We start from the raw sequence: 19,125 nt of genomic DNA, 5'->3' as shown, positions 1-19,125 counted from the left end.
AAGAGAGGTATCCTCATCCCTGTTCTACAGGTAAGGGAAAGGCTCAGAGAGGGTAAGTGATTAACCCAAAGTCACACAGTTAGTCAGTAACAGACCCAGGATGCCAACCCAGGCCCAATTCCAAAGCCCGCTCTCATTATGCCGCATTCGCATCCTCTTGGGGTCCTAGACACACGTTTTCGCTAGCCCCCCCTGGGAGTCCTGCCAACAGAGCTCCGACACGGAGAGGCTGAAGCAGGGACTGTGGAGGGCCACAGGGAGTGGTCATGTCCTAAAGGATCTGAGCATCAGGCCTATATACCAAAGGTGCTATGAAGGCACTAGAATCAAGGGGTGGTGGGATCAGTTTGATATGACAGAAAAGTCACTTGGCTAGGGGAACAAGGCTGGCAGCGGGAAGCCCCACCATGGCAGTGGTTCCCAGGACAATGAGGACAAAGCACTCAGGAGGGGGAGATACCTAGGCTGTGAAACAAGGGCAGTTTCAGTTTTACAAGATGAACTGGGTCCTAGAGGTTGGTTGTACAAAGTGTGCACAGACTCAACACTACTGACCTATCCATTTAGAAATGGTTCAGATGGTCAACTTGAGGTTATGTGTAATTTGCCACAATTTCAAAAAACACCATAGGACCAGGGGAATCACATGTGATAAGACAGAAGGAAAGGCAGAGCACCCCCGGGCTTCTGGGCTGACGGTACGCCATCCTGCTGACCTTCTCCTCCTACCCTCTGGTTTCCTCGTTCCTTCTGATGGGCCTCACTGGCTCCCCTTCCTCCCTCCCTCCCTCCCTCCCTCCCTCCCTCCCTCCCGTGTATGCATGCATGCAGGTGGTCCTCCGGCTTCTGCAACAGCACGTCAGCTTCAGAGGCTTGGTGTCCCTGCCAGCTCCTCCTCCTCTGTCTCCCATCAAACCTCTCAAACCTGTTCCCCACTCTCAACTCACGCTACCACACCCTGGTTCAGGCTGCCAGCATCTCTCACTCCAGTGACCCACAACTTGGTCTCCCTGCTCCCAGGCTGCTCCACTCCATCCCATGCACTGTCGCCAAATATGAACACACAACTCTGACCACAATGTAGCACCCCTGGAAAAACACAGCACTCTACCACATGGAGAATGAGGACAAACTCATTCAAAACCCTCTAGCCTGTCACTGGCCACTCCTGACCCATCCACCCTGGTCTGCCTCCCTCCCCAACTTAGCCAGTACCCATGGACATTCAGGTACTGAGTCAATGCCTGCCAGTGATACATGTGCAAACACCAACAAAAGAGACGGTAAGGGGGACATGGACACTGGGAACAGGATCAGGAGGCCCACAGAACCTGGCCTGGCTAAGGCACACACAAAATGACAATTGAGAGGGGTTTTCCACGCTTTCTGGTATCAGAAAAAACAGAGAAGGTGGGCTTGGTGTTGGCTAGTGGGGAATTAGTTAGACCATAAGAATGCTGGAGAGAGACATTGGTTGTTCCAGAACAATGTTCATGATAAACTCAGTGCAAAACACAAGTCCCCACATGACAGTTACAGCTTGACCCAGTTTTTTTTTAAATCCTTACCCGAGGATATGTTTAATGATTTCGGAGAGAGGGAACTGGAAAAAGAGAGGATGGGGGGGGGGGAGAAAGAGAGAGAGAAGTATCGATCGGTTGCTTCCTATACACACCCCGACCAGGGACAGGACTCACAACCTTTTGGAGTACAGGATGATGCTCCAACTGTTAACTCCAACCAGGGGTTAACCTAGTTTCCAAGAAGCCTGTGTAATCTGTAGGGAAAGCAGCCTGGTGCGACAGTCACACCTGAAATCTGAGTTCTTAGCTCTGCCAATGACTAGCTCTGGAAACTCAAGAGAGGCTCCTGAATGTCTCTGAACCTCAGTTTTTTCTTCACAGAGCTACTGTAAAGATTAACACATGCCTAGCACATAGAATGCTTAACAAATGGTAGCTGCTCTTAGGCACAGAAAAGTCCAGAAAGATATATAGCAAAAGTATGTAAGTCAGCAGTGGTAACATTAGCATTTCAGAGAACTTCTTATTTATTAAAAACGTCATCTTCCAACCCTGGATGGTGTGGCTCAGTAGATTGAGTGCTGGCCTGTGAACCAAAGGGTCACCAGTTTGATTCCCAGTCAGAGCACATGCCTGGGTTGCAGCCAGGTCCCCAGTAGGGGGTGTGCTAGAGGCAACAGCACACTGATGTTTCTCTCCCTCTCTTCCTCCCTCCCTTCCCCTTTGTCTAAAAATAAAATAAGAAAATTTTAAAAACCTCATCTTCCTCCAAAGGGTGCATGCTGCCAAATGACTTAATCTTCAGATGTACAAAAAAGACTAAAAGGTTATAGTCATCAGACTCTTAAAACTAAGACTAATGAGGACATATAGGCAGGAAGATTTTAAGCTTACAGATTGTGCGGCACAGTCCTACCAAAAGTCAAACAAGAACTACTCTGGGGGAAAAAGCAGCCCACTATCTGGCCTACAGCCAGAGGCAGGCTGAAAACCAATGACTTAGTGCTAAGAGATCACAGGGTAGGATTTGAACAGGGGCTGGGAACTAAGCATGAACTTGGGCTTGGCCACTTAGGACCTGGGTAACTCAGGCCACTCCGTCTCTTTTGGGCTGCCCTTTTTCCCATTATAAAGGCCCACAGAATTATGAAGTGTTATTAAAGTCCAGGCTTCAAGCAGAGCCAGATCCCACAGGAACCAAACAAATAGCTTACACGCACACAGGCAAGGCCACGCGGCCATCCAGTCTTGGAGATAAGCCCTTCTTTGAACAGATGAGAGCACTTAGGGGGAGAGAGAGGGGATGCTTATCCGAAGATACATAGCTGCTGAAGTGGCAGCACTGGCCTGGCAACTCCAGTCTCCTGACTTCTGATTCCGCATCCTTCTTCCTACCCTGCCAGCCCTCCTAAGTGCACACATCCAGAATGTGTGTGGGTGTGTGCTGCTGATCTATACCCCATGACACCAGGCACTCCGATACGGTGTGGTAAGGCTATTCGCACGCTGGTCTCCCCCCAACTACTCTATCTTCTTTCTGTGGCAACAACCCAGCGGTGTTTCACAGAGAGTAATGGTCAAATTTTTGTTGAACTAAGACCATTGTGTGGGACTCCATAAAACAATTCTCATAATACAACCAAACTTGACCTGCCAAAGAGAAAGAGAGAGACCTCTTTCTCATTCTTTCACACAGGCTTACAGGCAGCTAACAAAAGTTAGTGGTTCATTTGCAAAAAAAAAAAGTACGAAAGTTCGTAGGGGCACTTTAGAGAGATTAGCCCACCATACAGGGAAGTGTGTAATGACAGATGAGAGCATTCTTCAAAGAGAAAGGGCTTCGAAAACTGCAGGGTGCACGTACCATGGTTTCTGAGAGAACGAACCAGGTACACGAGGAAAGCGAGAGTACACCAAGGGTTTCAAATGCACATGACTGTGTCCAAGCCTAGATGAAGCCTACCCCAGGCAGCGGAACCCCGCCACACGGGTTGCCCTGTAGGGCAGTGCACAGGGGGAGATGGGCCAGAGCGGTGCCAGCCAAGCACTAATGTGCATGAGGTCAGCTGACCGGGGATGGCCCTAAGGGTCTGCATGTCTAACAAGCCCCCAGGTCTTACCAAAGCTTCTGGGCTATGGGCCACACTTAGAGTAGGAAACCAGCAATATGGGAGAGTGGGTTTTTTTTTTTTAAGAATAAAACTTTCAAACAAGCTCACACATCTGTTGAGCAGGGCATTGGTTAAACATGAGACTCCCTTCACATGACAGAACACTGCAAAGTATGAAGAACAAGAGAAATTTGCGCGAGTCATTTAGAAAAATCAGCAAGATATGTAGTTTGAATAAAAAAGGCAAATCAAAGCCGAGGGGGGGGTAAAAATCTATACCACTTGTAAAAGAAAACGCATACTTGATGAATTTCAATTATTACCTGCTGCTGTCTCTGGGGATGGGACTACAGGGCTCTCTTGCCCAACATTTCTGTATTATTCGAAGTTTGGGGGGGGGGGGACTTTTTTTTTTTTTAACAACGACCAGGTGTAACTTTTATAATCAGAGTAACAAAGATGATAGTTTTGTTTTTAAAGTGTTTCCTGCAAGCGGCATATCGGTTGTATGGATACCAAGTTCTGACAAGAACATTTCTATGGCTAACGTGCAAAGAGAGAGATTCCTCAAGGGCCACCGCCACCTTGTAAGATCTGACCCCCAGACTAGGGAGGATATATGTCCTTTTTTGAATGGCTACTAGACAATAGGGAACAAAGCAGTATCGCAAGAGCAATTAGGAACAATGAGCCCAAAGTTCACTCTGTTCTCCCAACCTCTGTGCGTCCCTTTGTGAATAGTGTAGGAACTACTTTTCTTTTTAATTTTATTTATTTATTTTTAGAGAGAGAAGGGAAAGAGAAAGAAAGGGAGAGGGAGAGAAACGTCAGTGTGTGCTTGCCTCACACTTGCCCCCAACTAGGGACCTGGCCCGCAACCCAGACATGTGCCCTGACTGGTAATCAAACCAGTGACCCTTTGGTTTACAAGCCCACGCTCAATCCACTGAGCTACACCAGCCAGGGCAGAACTGCTTTTCTTTGAAGCCCCCCATTTAGGTTAGAATGGAAACTTCAAACTGTTGGGTATCCTGATTATGGCAGTAGCACCTGACTCCACTCATTGGTCAAAACACTGAGCTGAACGCACACTCATTTGCCTGGTACACCTGACTAAGCACTGCCCCCTGGTCCAGGTAATCTCTTCCCTGGAAGAGATCCCAAAAGCAAAACAGTCAGGAGAGTGAGATTTCGAAGCCACAGTATATGGGGAATAAGCACCATTCTATCTGCCACCACAGTGACTGCTTCAGAACTCACTTTCTGCACTTTTGCCAGCATCTCTCAAGTGGGGCCCCACGGACAACCCTACAGGTAGTGCCGCTGACTCCCTCCTGGTGGCCCAGGCCTTCACTAAAGGGCACTAAGGGCTCATCAGCTTTCGCAGTAGCCTGGCCACTAACTCTTAGCTGCCATGAGCCATGACCACGAGCCTTTCAATATCCTCTTTGGCCCTACCTCCACAGCCCTTTATGAACCTACACATACTTTTGCAGATATTTCCCTTTTAAAAACTCAAATCTCATTCGAATCCACCCGGCCATGGATTACGAGGCAGAAAACTACCTGCTGCTCACTTCCTCCTAGTTCCCATTATCTCCCTGCATCCACTCACCATGACAACTGTCCTCAGCAGAGAACACTAAACAGGTCAGGGGTGGAGCACAAGCTCCTGAGACAGCCACTCAGGGGAGTTAGGAACCCCCAACTCAATGACACTGCTATACCAGCACGGGGCCCACAATGTAGCACCTGGTCCGTAAGAACTGAACTGGATCTTGGCAATCCTTCCGCTGAAAATCCACATACACCAGCTCAACAGAAGGTAGGGGCAGACTGAGAGAACTGGCTCTCTAGGAACTCAGAGTAGTCACCAGCAGTGCCTCCTTTCTTTGAGAGTGCACAAGCTACTCTTTCTAGAACATGGCTTGAGATCATAATCGGACCCTCCCATTCTATTTACTGTCTCATCTATCTTCTCCCTCCATTGGAAATCGGGATGCTTGCCTGTCTGCAATCTTCCAGAGTCTCTCCTGCCATACAATCGCAAGAGCCTTTGGACATAATGCCATCAAGTCCAAGTGTAATCTAAGTCATTTTGAGTAGCTGGGCACTCCAGTGTACCTTTGCTCTTCTGAGAGTTCAATCATCTTATCCAAATGCTTCCTTCACCCCTGACCTTCTGCCCACCATTCCTTACTTGACACAGAAACATCAAAGGGGTTACCTTCTCCCAGTGTCCTACACCATGTTTCATGCTCCAGAGCTCACGGCGGACTTCCATCTTCCTGGTACTATTCCTAAGCTCTCTCTGTGTGCTCTTCCAGGGCAGCCCTTGCTTTTCTGCCTGTCTTTCCTATCCTTCAGATGAGATCTGAGCTGGCTGGGGAGCCCCAAGTACCTCTGCGGTCCCTGAGACTTGGAATGTCATCATGTCCCAGTTCCCCCACTCTCAGGCAGATGGGCTCGGAGTCCTGTTTTGAGACCTGATCTTCCAAACCTGCCTCCCTTTCAGTCTCAGCCTACAAGATCGTCATCTTTTTCAGAGTTTTCCTAAAACCCTGACATCCTAGAGTGTCTGACTCCTTCCAGCCTTGGCACTTTCCAACTCTTGTGATCGGATGGCTCACCACGAAGAGCTGCCTGCCCCTTCCAGTGCCACCCTTGCCACGTTCCAACTTTGACCCAGAGAGGGCTACCTGAGCAACTGACTTTTTTTCTGAAAAAACTGAAAGCCAGGTAGGTATTCTAATGCCCAGTGAAAAAGGATGTCCAGGGGATGGGCACTGGGAGATCCCGGCCCAAGGGTCCACACACTCACCCTGCTTCTGAGTATCTGCACAGCAAGCTGCTTCCCAATACTTCTGGAAGCCCTTGGCCTGCGTGTTACATCTACCCCCTGCCAGTCAGCATTCTTGAAAACAGCCAGGTCCCCGATCAGAACCCCTATAAGCAGGAGGCAGTAAACCAGCCCCAAGCTCAAATGGGTGCTTTCTCTCAGTCTAGTCTTGCCCAACTAGCCAACCCCATGGCCCTGCTCAAGGCATTCAATCTTACCAAAATAAAAAAAAAACCCATCAGCAAAATTCAGACCATGGTAAAACACAATATGCTCTCACTACTCCCACAAGGGTTACATCTGGAAAGGCCCTAGGACAACAGTTGGTCTCAGCCCTTTCATGTCGTTTCTGCCCACTGTTCCCAGGGCAGGACCCCATACACAAAAAGCCTGTTTAATTGGTCCCCTTTAAACTGGGCTTCAAAGGGCCTCTCCCAGAGGGAAACACTTATGTCATGCTATGTACAGAGAGCAAGCTGTTAATGTGTTTGCCCTAAAAGAGCATGTGGCAAGTTGCAGCACAGCCAGAACTTGGGTCTTCTGAACTTCCGGTCAGTCCTCTCTCACTCTTCACACTGCCTCTGGAGGTCGGGGGAAAATTGGAGAACTCTGGGGAAACTGTGGCTCCTCTAACACAGACAGGCCTCTGGTTCAAGACCGTGAACTGAGGAATCAGTCACAAGCTAGCTCAGGGGTCCCCTCATAGTCCCTTGCCCCTCCCCACTCACAAGGACAGCAGCAGGGAAAAACCAGCAATGTAGAGATTCCTCTGGGCACGGAAAAGCTTCATGTGGAAATGTTCCATGGCTCCGGGGTTGTTCTGGAGGTTCACCTTCTCTGTCACGTCGTCATACTTCCTAATCTCACGTACGGCATCTGCAGTGGAAGAGAGGAGAGACAGGGTTTAACTCCCTCTGGACCAAGTCTGGGCTGTCCAGCTGAGACAGTGAGTCACGGAGGCCTTGATTCCCTCAAATCATCTCCCCTTACCGCCCTTTCTACATGCACCTCGGGGGGATGCCTGTCAGAGCGCTATCCTCAGACCCTCTGTCCCCCCTCCAGCTTTTCTCAGCTCCCTCCCTGGCTCCATTCTACCAGGGCCACAAGCTTGCTCTGTCTCAAGATGCTAGCCAAGTCTGAGGCACGGCTAGCCCAGAACAGCTCTCTTTTCCCACGGTTCCATGCAATGTCTGGTTCTGTTTATCTCAAGTCAGGCAGGCCAGCAGCCACCCCAGATAAACCAGGGTGGTCCTGCTTACGGAAATGTCTGCTAAGGAGACAGGAGCTGTCTAGGAGACAAGGACCAGAAGATGCCTGGTAAAGATTCAAGGGTTTTTGTTTCCAAGCTTTATAACAGGTTTTATTTAAACCATTTTTTTCGGATTAAAAAAGGAGTTCGTGCTCATCAAAAGTTCAAACATTCCAGAAATGTAGAAAAAGAAGAATCCCGTGACACAATCACCAGTCGGATACACAATATGTGGCCATCTTATCTAAAGCTGCCACTTTCAGTCCCATTACCTATGTTATTTTGACAATACATGCCCGTATCTGAAATTATCCTAATTACATGTTTATTGTCTGTCTGCCCCCAAATTAAACTACCAACTCCGCAAGGGCAGAAAACTTTTCTACTACACCCCGGGCCACAGCACAGTTCTAGATTCACAGGGGGCATGCAAATAACTGCAGAATGCTGAAGAGCCTCTGCTCCTTAGAGCTGTTAGACATACAGCACTCTAGTTTATAAGTACTTTTACATCTATGTTTATAAAGTAGAAACAGAAACATCCCATACCTGTTTTCTCCCCAAACCTGAGACATCTTTTTGAGTCAGTACATGAAGACCTACCTAAAGAGGGCCCTTAACAGACCCCTATATAAGAGGGGCAAGGTATCACTGTATGGGTATTATATGATCCTTAATTCCTGTCTTACGACTGCTTGGTTTTTAGCTGATCTTCCATCATAAAAATGTGCCTTCCCTCACTGGTGCCTTTGTGTTAAATCTGTACCATAAAGCAAGCACTCTCTTAACACTGTCAGCAGGTGCAGAAAATGGACAACTCACCTATTTTCACAAGAGACTGTGAGTTCCTGTCTTCCCACTTTCCTCTGTGGAATCCTACCCCCAAAGGCATGGTATTAACAGGGGGTGATTAGGGCATGAGTGCAAGGCCCTCGTGAATGGGATTAGTGCCCTTATGAAAGGGTCCCCGAAGAAATCCCTCACCCCCTTCTGCCACGTGAGGACACAGTAAGAAGGCAGTCGTCTTTCGACTAGGAACAGAGCTCTCATGAGACATGAGTTCTGCTGGCACCTTGATCCTGGATTTCCAGCCTCCAGAACCGTTAGAAATAAATGTGTTTTTTAAGCAAGCAATAAAGGTATTTTTGATACAGCAGCCCAAACTAAGACACAGAATTTACAGGAAAACGTTCATATCCTTGGATTTATCAATTTCACTTCTATGAATTTATCCTACAGAAGCACTTACATAAATTTACAATGATACTAGGATGCATCTAAAGAAGGAATTAAATGAGAATATAACCATATGATACAATACAAGCATACTTTATTTCATTGCATCTCACAGATACGGAGCTTTCCTCAACAATGAAGCAAGACCCTTCGCCAGCAAAGAGATTATGACTCACTGAAGGCTCAAATGGTTAGCATTTTTTAACAAAGTATTTTTAATTAAGGTATACACATTATTTTTATAAACATAATTACACACACGCTACAGTATTGTATAAACAACTTTTATATGCCCTAGGAAAACAAAAAATGTATGTGACCCGCTTTATGGTATGACAGCCTCCTCACTGCAGGGGTCTGGAACTGAAACCACAGTACTTCCGAGGTTGCCTGTACCGTCAGCCCTCTGTAGCTGTGTGTTCCACATCTGTGGATTCAACCAATGCAGACCAAAAATATTTGGAAAAAAATGTTACAATGTCGCTGATGTGTATTGTGTAGTTAGGCCTATGATGGTGTTTCTGTACTGAAAATGTACTCACTTTTTTTTGGTCATTATTCCCTAAACAATACAGTATAACAGTTATCTGGCATTACATGCATTAGGTATTATAAATACAGATGATTTAAAGTATACAGGAGGATGTGTATAGGTTATATGCAAATACTACACCATTTTACATAAGGAACTTGAGCATCCACAGAATCTGGTAATCACAGGGATCCTGGAACCAAACCCACAGATAGCAAGGAACATTTATATTACACAATCTTTAAAAAGAAAGAGACTGCTATAAAAAGATGTCATAAGATATAGTAAGTGGTCAATTAAAAAACGGGAAAAGGACTTGAACAGGTACTTCTCCAAGGAGGACATACAGAATATCCAGAGACACATGAAGAGATGCTCAATATCACTAGCTATCAGAGAGATGCAAATTAAAACCACAATGAGATACCACTTTACACCAGTCAGGATGGCTATCATAAACAAAGCAACAAACAACTCATGTTGGAGAGGTTGTGGAGAAAAGGGGTCCTTAGTTCACTGTTGGTGGGATTGCAGACTGGGACAACCATTATGGAAAACAGTATGGAATTTTCTCAGAAAAATAAAAATCGACCTGCCTTTTGACCCAGCAATTCCACTGCTGGGATTATACCCCAGGAATCCTAAAACATCAATATCAAAGAACCTATGCACCACAATGTTCATAGCAGCACAATTTACAATAGCCAAGAGTTGGAAGCAACCTAGGTGCCCATCAGTAAATGAATGGATCCAAAAATTGTGGTACATGTACACAATGGAATTCTATGCTGCAGAGAGAAAGAAGGAGCTACTACCATTTGCAACAACATGGATGGAACTGGAAAGCATTATGCTGAGTGAAATAGGCCAGGTGCTGAAAGATAAATACCATATGATCTCACCTTTGACAGGAAGCTAAACAACAAAACAAACAAGCAAGCAGGAAAAAAAAAACAAAAAAACAAAGACACTGAAATAGAGAACAAGGGGATAGTGACCAGAGGGGAGAAGGAAGGGAAGTTAAGGGGAAAAAGGGGGAGGGATTTGGAGGAACAAATAGGAAGGACACAGGGACGAGAACTAAGGGGGGTGGAAAGGGGAGGGAGGTGGGGAGCAAGGGGTGGGGGAGGCTGGGATGGGAAAAATAGACAAAAAACTGTACTTGAAAAATAACTAAATAAAATTTTTAAAAAAAGACATTAGCATAGAAAATGACTATGGAAATGTACAATAAAGCATTAATAATGGGGAGGGAATTCCAGTCAAGCCAGCAGTGTAGGCAGACATGGCTCACCTCTTTGCACAACCACATCAAAATTACAAATAAAATATAGAACCACCATCACTCAGAACTGCCAGAAATTGAGTGGAATGGAAGTCTGACAACTACAGAATTAAAGAAACCACATCCATCCAGACTGGTAGGAGGGGTGCAGATGCAGAATGGGCTGGTCCCACACCCACGTGTGGTGGATAAAAATTTGGGAGGGGTATCTCCACCCAACTGCTTTTCCAAATGAGCGGCTGGTCTTGGCTCATACTGCACAACTTCCTAAATCCTCTCAAACAAGCCACAGCTGGCCTCAGTGAGTCCCAGGCCCGGCACTGACAGCAGCAGCCTAGACTCACAGCTTCACTTCATCTGGGAATCTCCAATCCCAGCACAAGTGACAACCACCTAAGATTGCTTTATACCTCAGGTAGGGTGGTCCAGAAGAAAACACAGGTTGGGGCTGACCTTGGCCTGCACCACCTGGGAAATCTCAGGGCCAGTGCACCCACTGGACAGCTACAGACCACGTTGGAGCACCACCACCCTGCCCCTGCACAGTTAGCTGATCCTCCATGGAGGGCAGAGTTTGGTGGTCAGTAGTCACAGCCAGTCCTTGTAGCTGATTGGCCTGGGTAAGTCCCTCCCATTGATCTGCCAACAGCAATCAAGGCTCAACTATAACAGGTGGGTATACTCACCCCACACGATGGCTGCACCTTGAGTACCCCCAGCTTGGGTGATAGAAGAGGCTGTGCACTACAGGACACCTACCACATCAGGCCATGCTACCAAAATAGGGAGTCAAAGCAGCTCCACTGAATACATAGAAACAAACACAGGGAGGCTGACAAAATGAGGAGACAAAGAAACCTGGCCCGAATGAAAGAACAGATCAAAACTCCAGAAAAAGACCTAAAAGACATGGACATAAGCAATCTATCAGATGCAGAGTTCAAAACACTGGTTATAAAGATGCTCAAGGAACTTAGTGAGGACCTCAACAACATAAAAAAGATCCAGTCAGAAACAAGGGATACACTAATAAAGAACCATTTGCAGGGAAACAACAGTAGAGTAGATAAAGCTGAGAATCAAATCAATGATTTGGAACATATGGAAGGAAAAAACAACCAATCAGAACAACAAGAAAAAAGAATCCAAAAAACAAATGAGGATACTACAAGCAGCCTCTGGGACAACTTCGAGAGGTCCACCAGTCACATCATAGGAGTACTAGAAGGAGAAGATAAAGAGTAAGAAATTGGAGATCTATTTGAAAAAATAATGAAAGAAAATTCCCCTAATTTAGTGAAGGAAATAGACATGCAAGTCCAGAAAGCACAGAGAGTCCCAAACAAGATGGATGCAAACAGGCCCACTCCAAGACACACCATAATTAAAACACCAGAGGTTAACGATAAACAGAGAATCTTAAAATTCGGCACAATGAAAAAAGCTAGTAACCTATAGTGGAGTTCCCATAAGACTGTCAGCTGATTTCTCAAAAGCAACTGCAGGTTAGAAGGGATTGGCAATAAATGTTCAAAGTCATGAAAAGCAGGGACTTACAGCCAAGACTGCTCTACCCAGCAAAGCTATCATTTAGAATCAAAGGGCAGATAAAAAGAGCTTCCCAGACAGGAAAAAAACGAAAGGAGGTCATCATCACCAAACCATTATTATATGAAATATTAAAGGAACTTATTTAAGAAAAGATCAAAACTCTGGACAATATAATGGCAATAAACACATACTTTTTAATAACTGAATCTAAAAAACAAACTAAGCAAACAAGAACAGAGACAGAATCATGGATACAAAGAGCATTTTGATAGTGGCCAGATGGGAGGGGGGTGTGGAGGAATGGGTGAAGAGGTGAGGGGATTAAGAAGTACAAATAGTGGCCCTGGCTGGTGTAGCTCAGTGGATTGAGCATGGGCCTTCAAACCAAAGGATCGCGGTTCGATTCCCAGTCAGGGCACATGTCTGGGTTGCAGGCCAGTCCCCAAGCAGGGGACTCACGAGAGGCAACCATACATTGATGTTTCTCTTCTCTCCTTCCCTTCTAAAGATAAATAAATAAAATTAAAAATAAAAATAAAAGAAGTACAAATAGTTACAGAATAGCCATGAAGATGTAAAGTACAGTATAGGAAGTGGAATAGCCAAAGAACTTATACACATGACCCATGGACTTAACAATGGTGTGGGGACATCCATGGACAAAGCAATGGATTGCTTGAGGGAGTGGGGAGTGCTGGGTAGATGAGCACAAAGAAGGAAAAATGAGGACAACTGTAATAGCATAATCAATAAAATAAAATTTTGTAACAACCCATGACCTGTGGCTCAGTGAAATTGAGTGCCGGCCTGTGAACCAAGAGGTAGCTGGTTCAATTCCTAGTCAGGTCAGGTCCCCAGTTGGGGGTGTGTGAAAAGCAAGCAATGGATGTATCTGTTGCACATCAATGTTTCTCTCCTTCTCTTTCTCCCTTCCTTCCCTTCTCTTTAAAAATAAGTAAATAAAACCTTTTTAAAAAGAGCATTCATGCCCTGGCTGGTGTAGCTCAGTGGACTGAGCGTGGGCCTGCGAACCACATGATCGAGGTTTGATTCCTAGTCAGGGCACATGCCTGGGTTACAGGCCAGTTCCCAGCAGGGGACACATGAGAGGCAACCACACATTGATATTTCTCTCCCTCTCTCCTTCCCTGCCCCTGTAAAGATAAGTAAATAAAATCTTTTTTTTTAAAGAGCATTCGTGATGGTTATCTGTGAGATATGAAATTATGGGGAACTTCAACTTTCTAGGCTTTATTTCTGAATTTTTTGAAATGTCATTTTTTTGTTATTAAAAAAAACATGTTTCCCTACACTGTCATCTGCATCTAGGAACCCACCACCTTACAGACCACAGACCACCTTGGCCGATGGCAAAGATCAGATGGAGGATAGGGATGTTAGGCCGTACTAGCCCAAGTAATGCAACAGAGTGCTTTCCTCCCTGTCTCAGGCCTCTAGCCCAGAGCAGTTAACCCTAGACCCTCATCAAACCCACTCCCCAGCCAGATCTGCCTGAGGGCCCTCTCAATAAGACTTGAGGCCAGCCAGGATTGCGGCTATCGCTGGTATGCCTATTACCTTTCACTACTCCTTGCTAGTAGCTAACACATATTTGTAGAAGCTGCTGCAGAACTCTCTGAATTACAGTTCTTAACATTAGGGTAGGGAGCAGCTTGTCATCCTAGCCAGATGTCTCTCTAGAACTTTCAAGCAATTTCCCAACTCCAAAAAAGAAAGCTGCCTTTGCTAACTAATGGGTTCTCTTCAAAGGGCTTCCCTGGCCCATTCAGCTCAATTAGGAAATGGAGAACTCCTAGAGCCTAGTGTGCAGAAGGTAAGGCTCTGAGGAAATACCTTCAACAGGTCTCCACCTGCTCCAATTCTCACTCCAATCCCCACTCAAAACCAAAAGCAGCGCTGCCTGGTGTAGCTCAGTGGATTCAGCACCAGCCTACAAAATGAAAGGTCGCTGAATCAATTCCCAGTCAGGACACATACCTGGGTTACAGGTCAGGTCAGGTCCCCAGTTAGGGGTGTTAAGAGGCAAGCACACATTGATGTTTCCCGCCCTCTCTTTCTCCTTCCCTTCCCCTCTCTCTAAAAGTAAATAAATAAAATCTTTTTTTTAAGCGAGCTTCGAGCCAACGTGAAGGGATAGGTAGATTCATTTTGCTGCCTCACACGACCAAAAGAAGGATAAAAACCAATTTAAAAACAAAAACAACCAGAACCACCAGAAAACTGAATTATATGGAAGTCTGACAACGAGGGAGTTAAAGAAGAAACATTCATCCAGACTGGTAGGAGGGGCAGAGATGGGCATCCAGGGTGGCAAGGACAAGTGACAAGGCCATGGCTGATGGAACCCATCGGTCCCACATTCACATGCAGATAAGCTGGGAGAAACAACTCAGGAGCAAGACACACTGCACAACCCAGGGTCCCAGTGCAGGAAACTCAAGCCTCAAAACCTCTGGCTGTAGAAACCTGTGGCGGTTGTGGGGTGGGAGAAACTCCCGGCCTAACAGGAGAGAGTGTTAGAGGGGTCCACAGGACCCTAGAACATACACAAACCTACCCACTCAGGAATCAGCACCAGAAGGGCCCAATTTGCTTGTGGGAAGTGGGGAAAGTGACTGAAAGCAGGGCAAGAGCTGAGTAAGCGGCATTATTGTCTCTGACCCCTCCCCACATACAGCATCACAACACAGTGACATCCATAGCCCCACCCTGGAGAATACCTAAGACTCCACCCCTTACTACATAACAAGCACACCAAGACAAAAAAACATGGCCCAAATAATAGAACAAATCAAAATTCCAGAAAAAGTACAACTAAGTGATGAAGAAATAGCCAACCTATCAGATGCAGAGTTCAAAACACTGGTAATCAGGACACTCACGGGAATGGTCGAGTGTGGCCACAAAATAGAGGAAGTAGTGAAGGCTACGCAAAGTGAAATAAAGAAAATGTACAGGGAACCAACAGTGAAGGGAAGGAAACCGGAACTAAAATCAACAATTTGGAACAGAAGGAACAAATAAACATTTAACCAGAACAGAATGAAGAAAGAAGAATTAAAAAAAAAATGAGGAAAGGCTTAGGAACCTCTGGGACCACTTTAAATGTTCCAACATCCGAATCATAGGGGTACCTGAAGGGGAAGAGGAAGATGCCGCAGTCCAGCCGCAGCAGGATCCAGGGGTCCCGAAGGTGGGTAAGGCGTCAGCAATGGGTAACAGATGACAACTCGCCTCAAAGGACAGTGAAGCTCTGTTCCATTTATTGCAAGTACAAGCAGGTTTTTATATTTTCATTTTAGGTAGTGATTAACATTTGCAGTATAGCATGATCGGTTAAGCAGAAAAAATCAATACAAAGGTAACCAGGAAAAACATGAAAGTTCCCATAGATTCAGTTATAATAAACAAAGATTATTTTGACCAGGAGAGCCATAAATCAGACAATTAAAAATATCTGTATGTGCAGAATTTGAGTATCTTATTATATATGAAAATTTCTCAGAATCTGTCATGGGGCAAAAGGATACGCTAGATTGAGTGGAGGTAATAGGAAATTTATTATAAGGCCTTTGTGATGTCTAACTTAGCTATCTAGCCTTTTCTGTCTAAAATGTTTCTCTGTGTACTATAAACTCTTTAGTAACTGTTTCTACACGTTTAGTTTGTAATAACTAGCCAGCTTTTGCTATTACTTTGCCTAATTGATATATATTCTTATTCAAGGTAAAGGAGGGGCTGTTACTCCCAACAACTTTTAAACATTTAGGAACTATTTCATTAGAGGGAACTTTGTTCTCGGGTCAAGAAATTATTTTGTACAACTTCATTGGAATTATGAGAATCAATGAACCTGAAATATAAGTGTCTAAAAATCCCACCACCTTTTGATCACCCAAACAAACATGTAACTTGTTTTTCTTATTTCTGGTACACCATGGTGGTCCTGATTGCTTTAAGTTGCTCAAACCAGGGTAATTTATACAACTTGACAGGTTTTCCCTTATGGTTAACAATTATATTACCCTGGCTGTCGTACACCCCTGTATAAGGGAGAGGGGAATCTGTGGAGATTTTTCTATCCTTTCAGGCAGTTCCGTGGGGAATATTAATGTTTTCCCCTGAACTGTTCCCTCCTCTTGGGTGACTTTCACAGGAATAAGTAAGTACAGTACAATGTCTATATTCAGGAGCAAAAGTAAAATAATTAAAATAAAAAAGCCAATTGTTAACCCATTTTGGATGCCACGTTCTCTTCTGGGGAGATGAATTCCTTGAACTCAAATCCTCCATGCCCGGACCTTGTCAGACAACATGGTTGGAAGAGGACATGGCAGGAAGAGCAACACATGGAAAACTTATTTGAACAAATAATAAAGAACTTCCCCAATCTGCAAAGGAAAGACTTCCAGGAAGTCCAGGAAGCTCAGAGTGTCCCAAAGAAGTTGGACCCAAGGACACACGCACCAAGCAAAGCACATCATAATTACATCACCCAAGATGACAGATAAGTATAGAACCTTAAAAGCAGCAAGAGGAAGGGAGGCAGTCACCTATAAAGGAGTGCCCATAAGACTACCAGCTGATTTTTCAAAAGAAACCTTACAGGCAAGAAGGGGCTGGAAAGAAGTATTCCAAGTCACGAAAAGCAAGGACCTACATCCAAGATGACTCTATCCAGCAAAGCTCTCATTTAGAATGGAAGGGCAGATAAAGTGCTTCTCAGATAAAGTCAAGTTAAAGGAGTTCATCATCACCAAGCCCTTACTATATGAAATGTTAAAGAAACTTATCTAAGAAAAAAGAAAATCAAAACTATGAACTGTCCTGGCTGGTATGGCTCAGTAGATTGAGTGCCAGCCTGCAAACCAAAGAGTCATTGGTTTGATTCCCAGTCAGGGCACATGCCTGGGTTGCAGGCCAGGTCGCCAACAAGGGGCACATGAGAGGCAACCACACACTGATGTTTTTCTCCTCTCTTTCTCTCTTCCCCTCTCTAAAATAAATAAATAAAACCTTTTAAAAAACATGAACAGTAAAATGACAACAAACCCACAACTATCAACAACTGAACAGGAAAAAAACAAAAGCAAACAACTACAACAGGAAAAGAATCACCAAAATGGCGATCAGACAGAGGGTTATCAGTGGGGAGACAGAGAATGGGGAAAAGTTACAGGGAATAAGAAACACAAATGGTAGACACAAAAGAGACAGGGGGATATTAAGAATAATATAGGAAATGAAGAGGCCAAAGAACTTGTGTGTATGTTCCATAGACATGAACTAAGGTGGGGAATGATGGTGGGAGAAGAGCTACAGGGGGAAGGGGAATAAAGGGGGAAGGGGAATAAAGGGGAGAAAAAATGGGATAACTGTAATAGTATAATCAATATACTTTTAAAAAAGTAAAAGCACATGGAAAACCTGGCTTTTCATGCTCAGGGAATGATGTGCATATTCCCCATAGGAGAGAACCCTGATTGGAAAGAACTATCTCTCGGAGACTCGCGAAACATTTCAACAGCAAGGTATGCAGGCAGCTGGCACCCACATTACATGATCAGGAACGCACCTGGCCTATTCAGAAGCAGTCCTGCCTGAACACATCCCGTCAGGCCCTGAGACATTAGGAAGAAATGTCCAAAACAGCAGCTAGTGGGTAGGGCCATGTAAGTTCCCCTAAACTCCACCTCCCTGCCCTCCAGCCCCTACTGCATTTCCATTGGGGACTAAAAACAGAGAAGTGCTCTGAGCTTAAGCAAGCATCACATCTTGGAGACAGAACCACTATCTGTGGCAGACCCAAGCCAATACTTTGGGAGTCCAAGCAGGGAGACATACTGATCACTAACCAGAGCAAAACATACATTTAACAGCCAGATGAGAGCTTCACTAATTCCTCTGGTCTCTGAATAATCATGCCACCACGACCTACAAAATGTTCGCTTTCCATCTTAGCACCACCAGCCCCAGGCCCCATCCCTGAGCATGCCCTAGGACCAGTTTATCTTTCAAGCCCCTGCTGTTCACCTCTATGTGGGGTTTATAGAACTTCAGTGCTGGAAGAACATGGAAAATCCTGAAGTTTGACCCAGATCCAGAAAGGTCTGAGATCTGATCTGCTCCCTAGATATACTGCCAGAACTCTTCATCACCCCTATACTACAGGACACAGCAGCTTCCTTCCCAGTTAGGGTTCTTGTCTACTGGGTCACTCACTCCCCTAATCATGACCTATTCCAGGTTGGAGAGACTGATGCTAGTAAGTGACTGGAGAACAGCACTACTTAGACCAAAGTCAGCATGCGCCAGTTAGTTTTTCTTGGTTTCAATTCTGGAACATCCTCAAGGAGCTGCCCCAGACACAGGAGGTGGTCATCACATGGTCCACAAAAACTGCTGGTTAAAGTGAAGGACCTACCAGCAGTACCCCTCTTCATGGGTAAAGGAAGGGAGTCTCTTCCCCAAGAGAAAAACAGGAACACTTAAGTGGTCTGTCTCTGAGAAGCCAAAGCTATACAGTACATGTGGAATATGGCACAGGGCTTTGCTGCCAAGGCCATGGCAAAGGGTCTAGGTCAGGCAGCTGCCCTCAGCCACAGCTCACTCACCAATGAACAGCAACACAAGGATGACAATGAGGACCACAAAGAAGGTGTTACTATAGGTCACTACCAACTCCACCAGGCGGGACTTGAAAACCTTCTGCCATCTGTGAAGAAAACAAAAAAGACAGGGGCTGTAGAAAAAGAACACACTTGGGATCAGAGTCTTG

At 45.3% G+C, this 19,125-nt stretch overlaps 1 protein-coding gene across 1 annotated transcript in view; it reads right to left on the bottom strand.

Annotated features, from left to right (window-relative positions):
• BCAP31 (B cell receptor associated protein 31) overlaps positions 1-19,125 on the bottom strand; it is a 33,182-nt gene that overhangs the window by 11,187 nt on the left and 2,870 nt on the right. Inside the window, exons 3-4 of the mRNA XM_037150940.2 lie at positions 18,962-19,062; positions 7,202-7,349 (exon numbers count right to left, since the gene is read on the bottom strand). Of these exons, the coding sequence (XP_037006835.1) occupies positions 7,202-7,349; positions 18,962-19,062 (249 nt within the window). The remainder of the gene's footprint in view (positions 1-7,201; positions 7,350-18,961; positions 19,063-19,125) is intronic.

Source organism: Artibeus jamaicensis, unplaced genomic scaffold, assembly GCF_021234435.1.
Source record: "Artibeus jamaicensis isolate MK-2021 breed Jamaican fruit bat unplaced genomic scaffold, CSHL_Jam_final contig_1417, whole genome shotgun sequence".
NCBI lineage: Eukaryota > Metazoa > Chordata > Mammalia > Chiroptera > Phyllostomidae > Artibeus > Artibeus jamaicensis.
The sequence above is the reverse complement of the archived record's forward strand: the minus strand, read 5'-3'. Positions and strand labels throughout refer to the sequence as shown.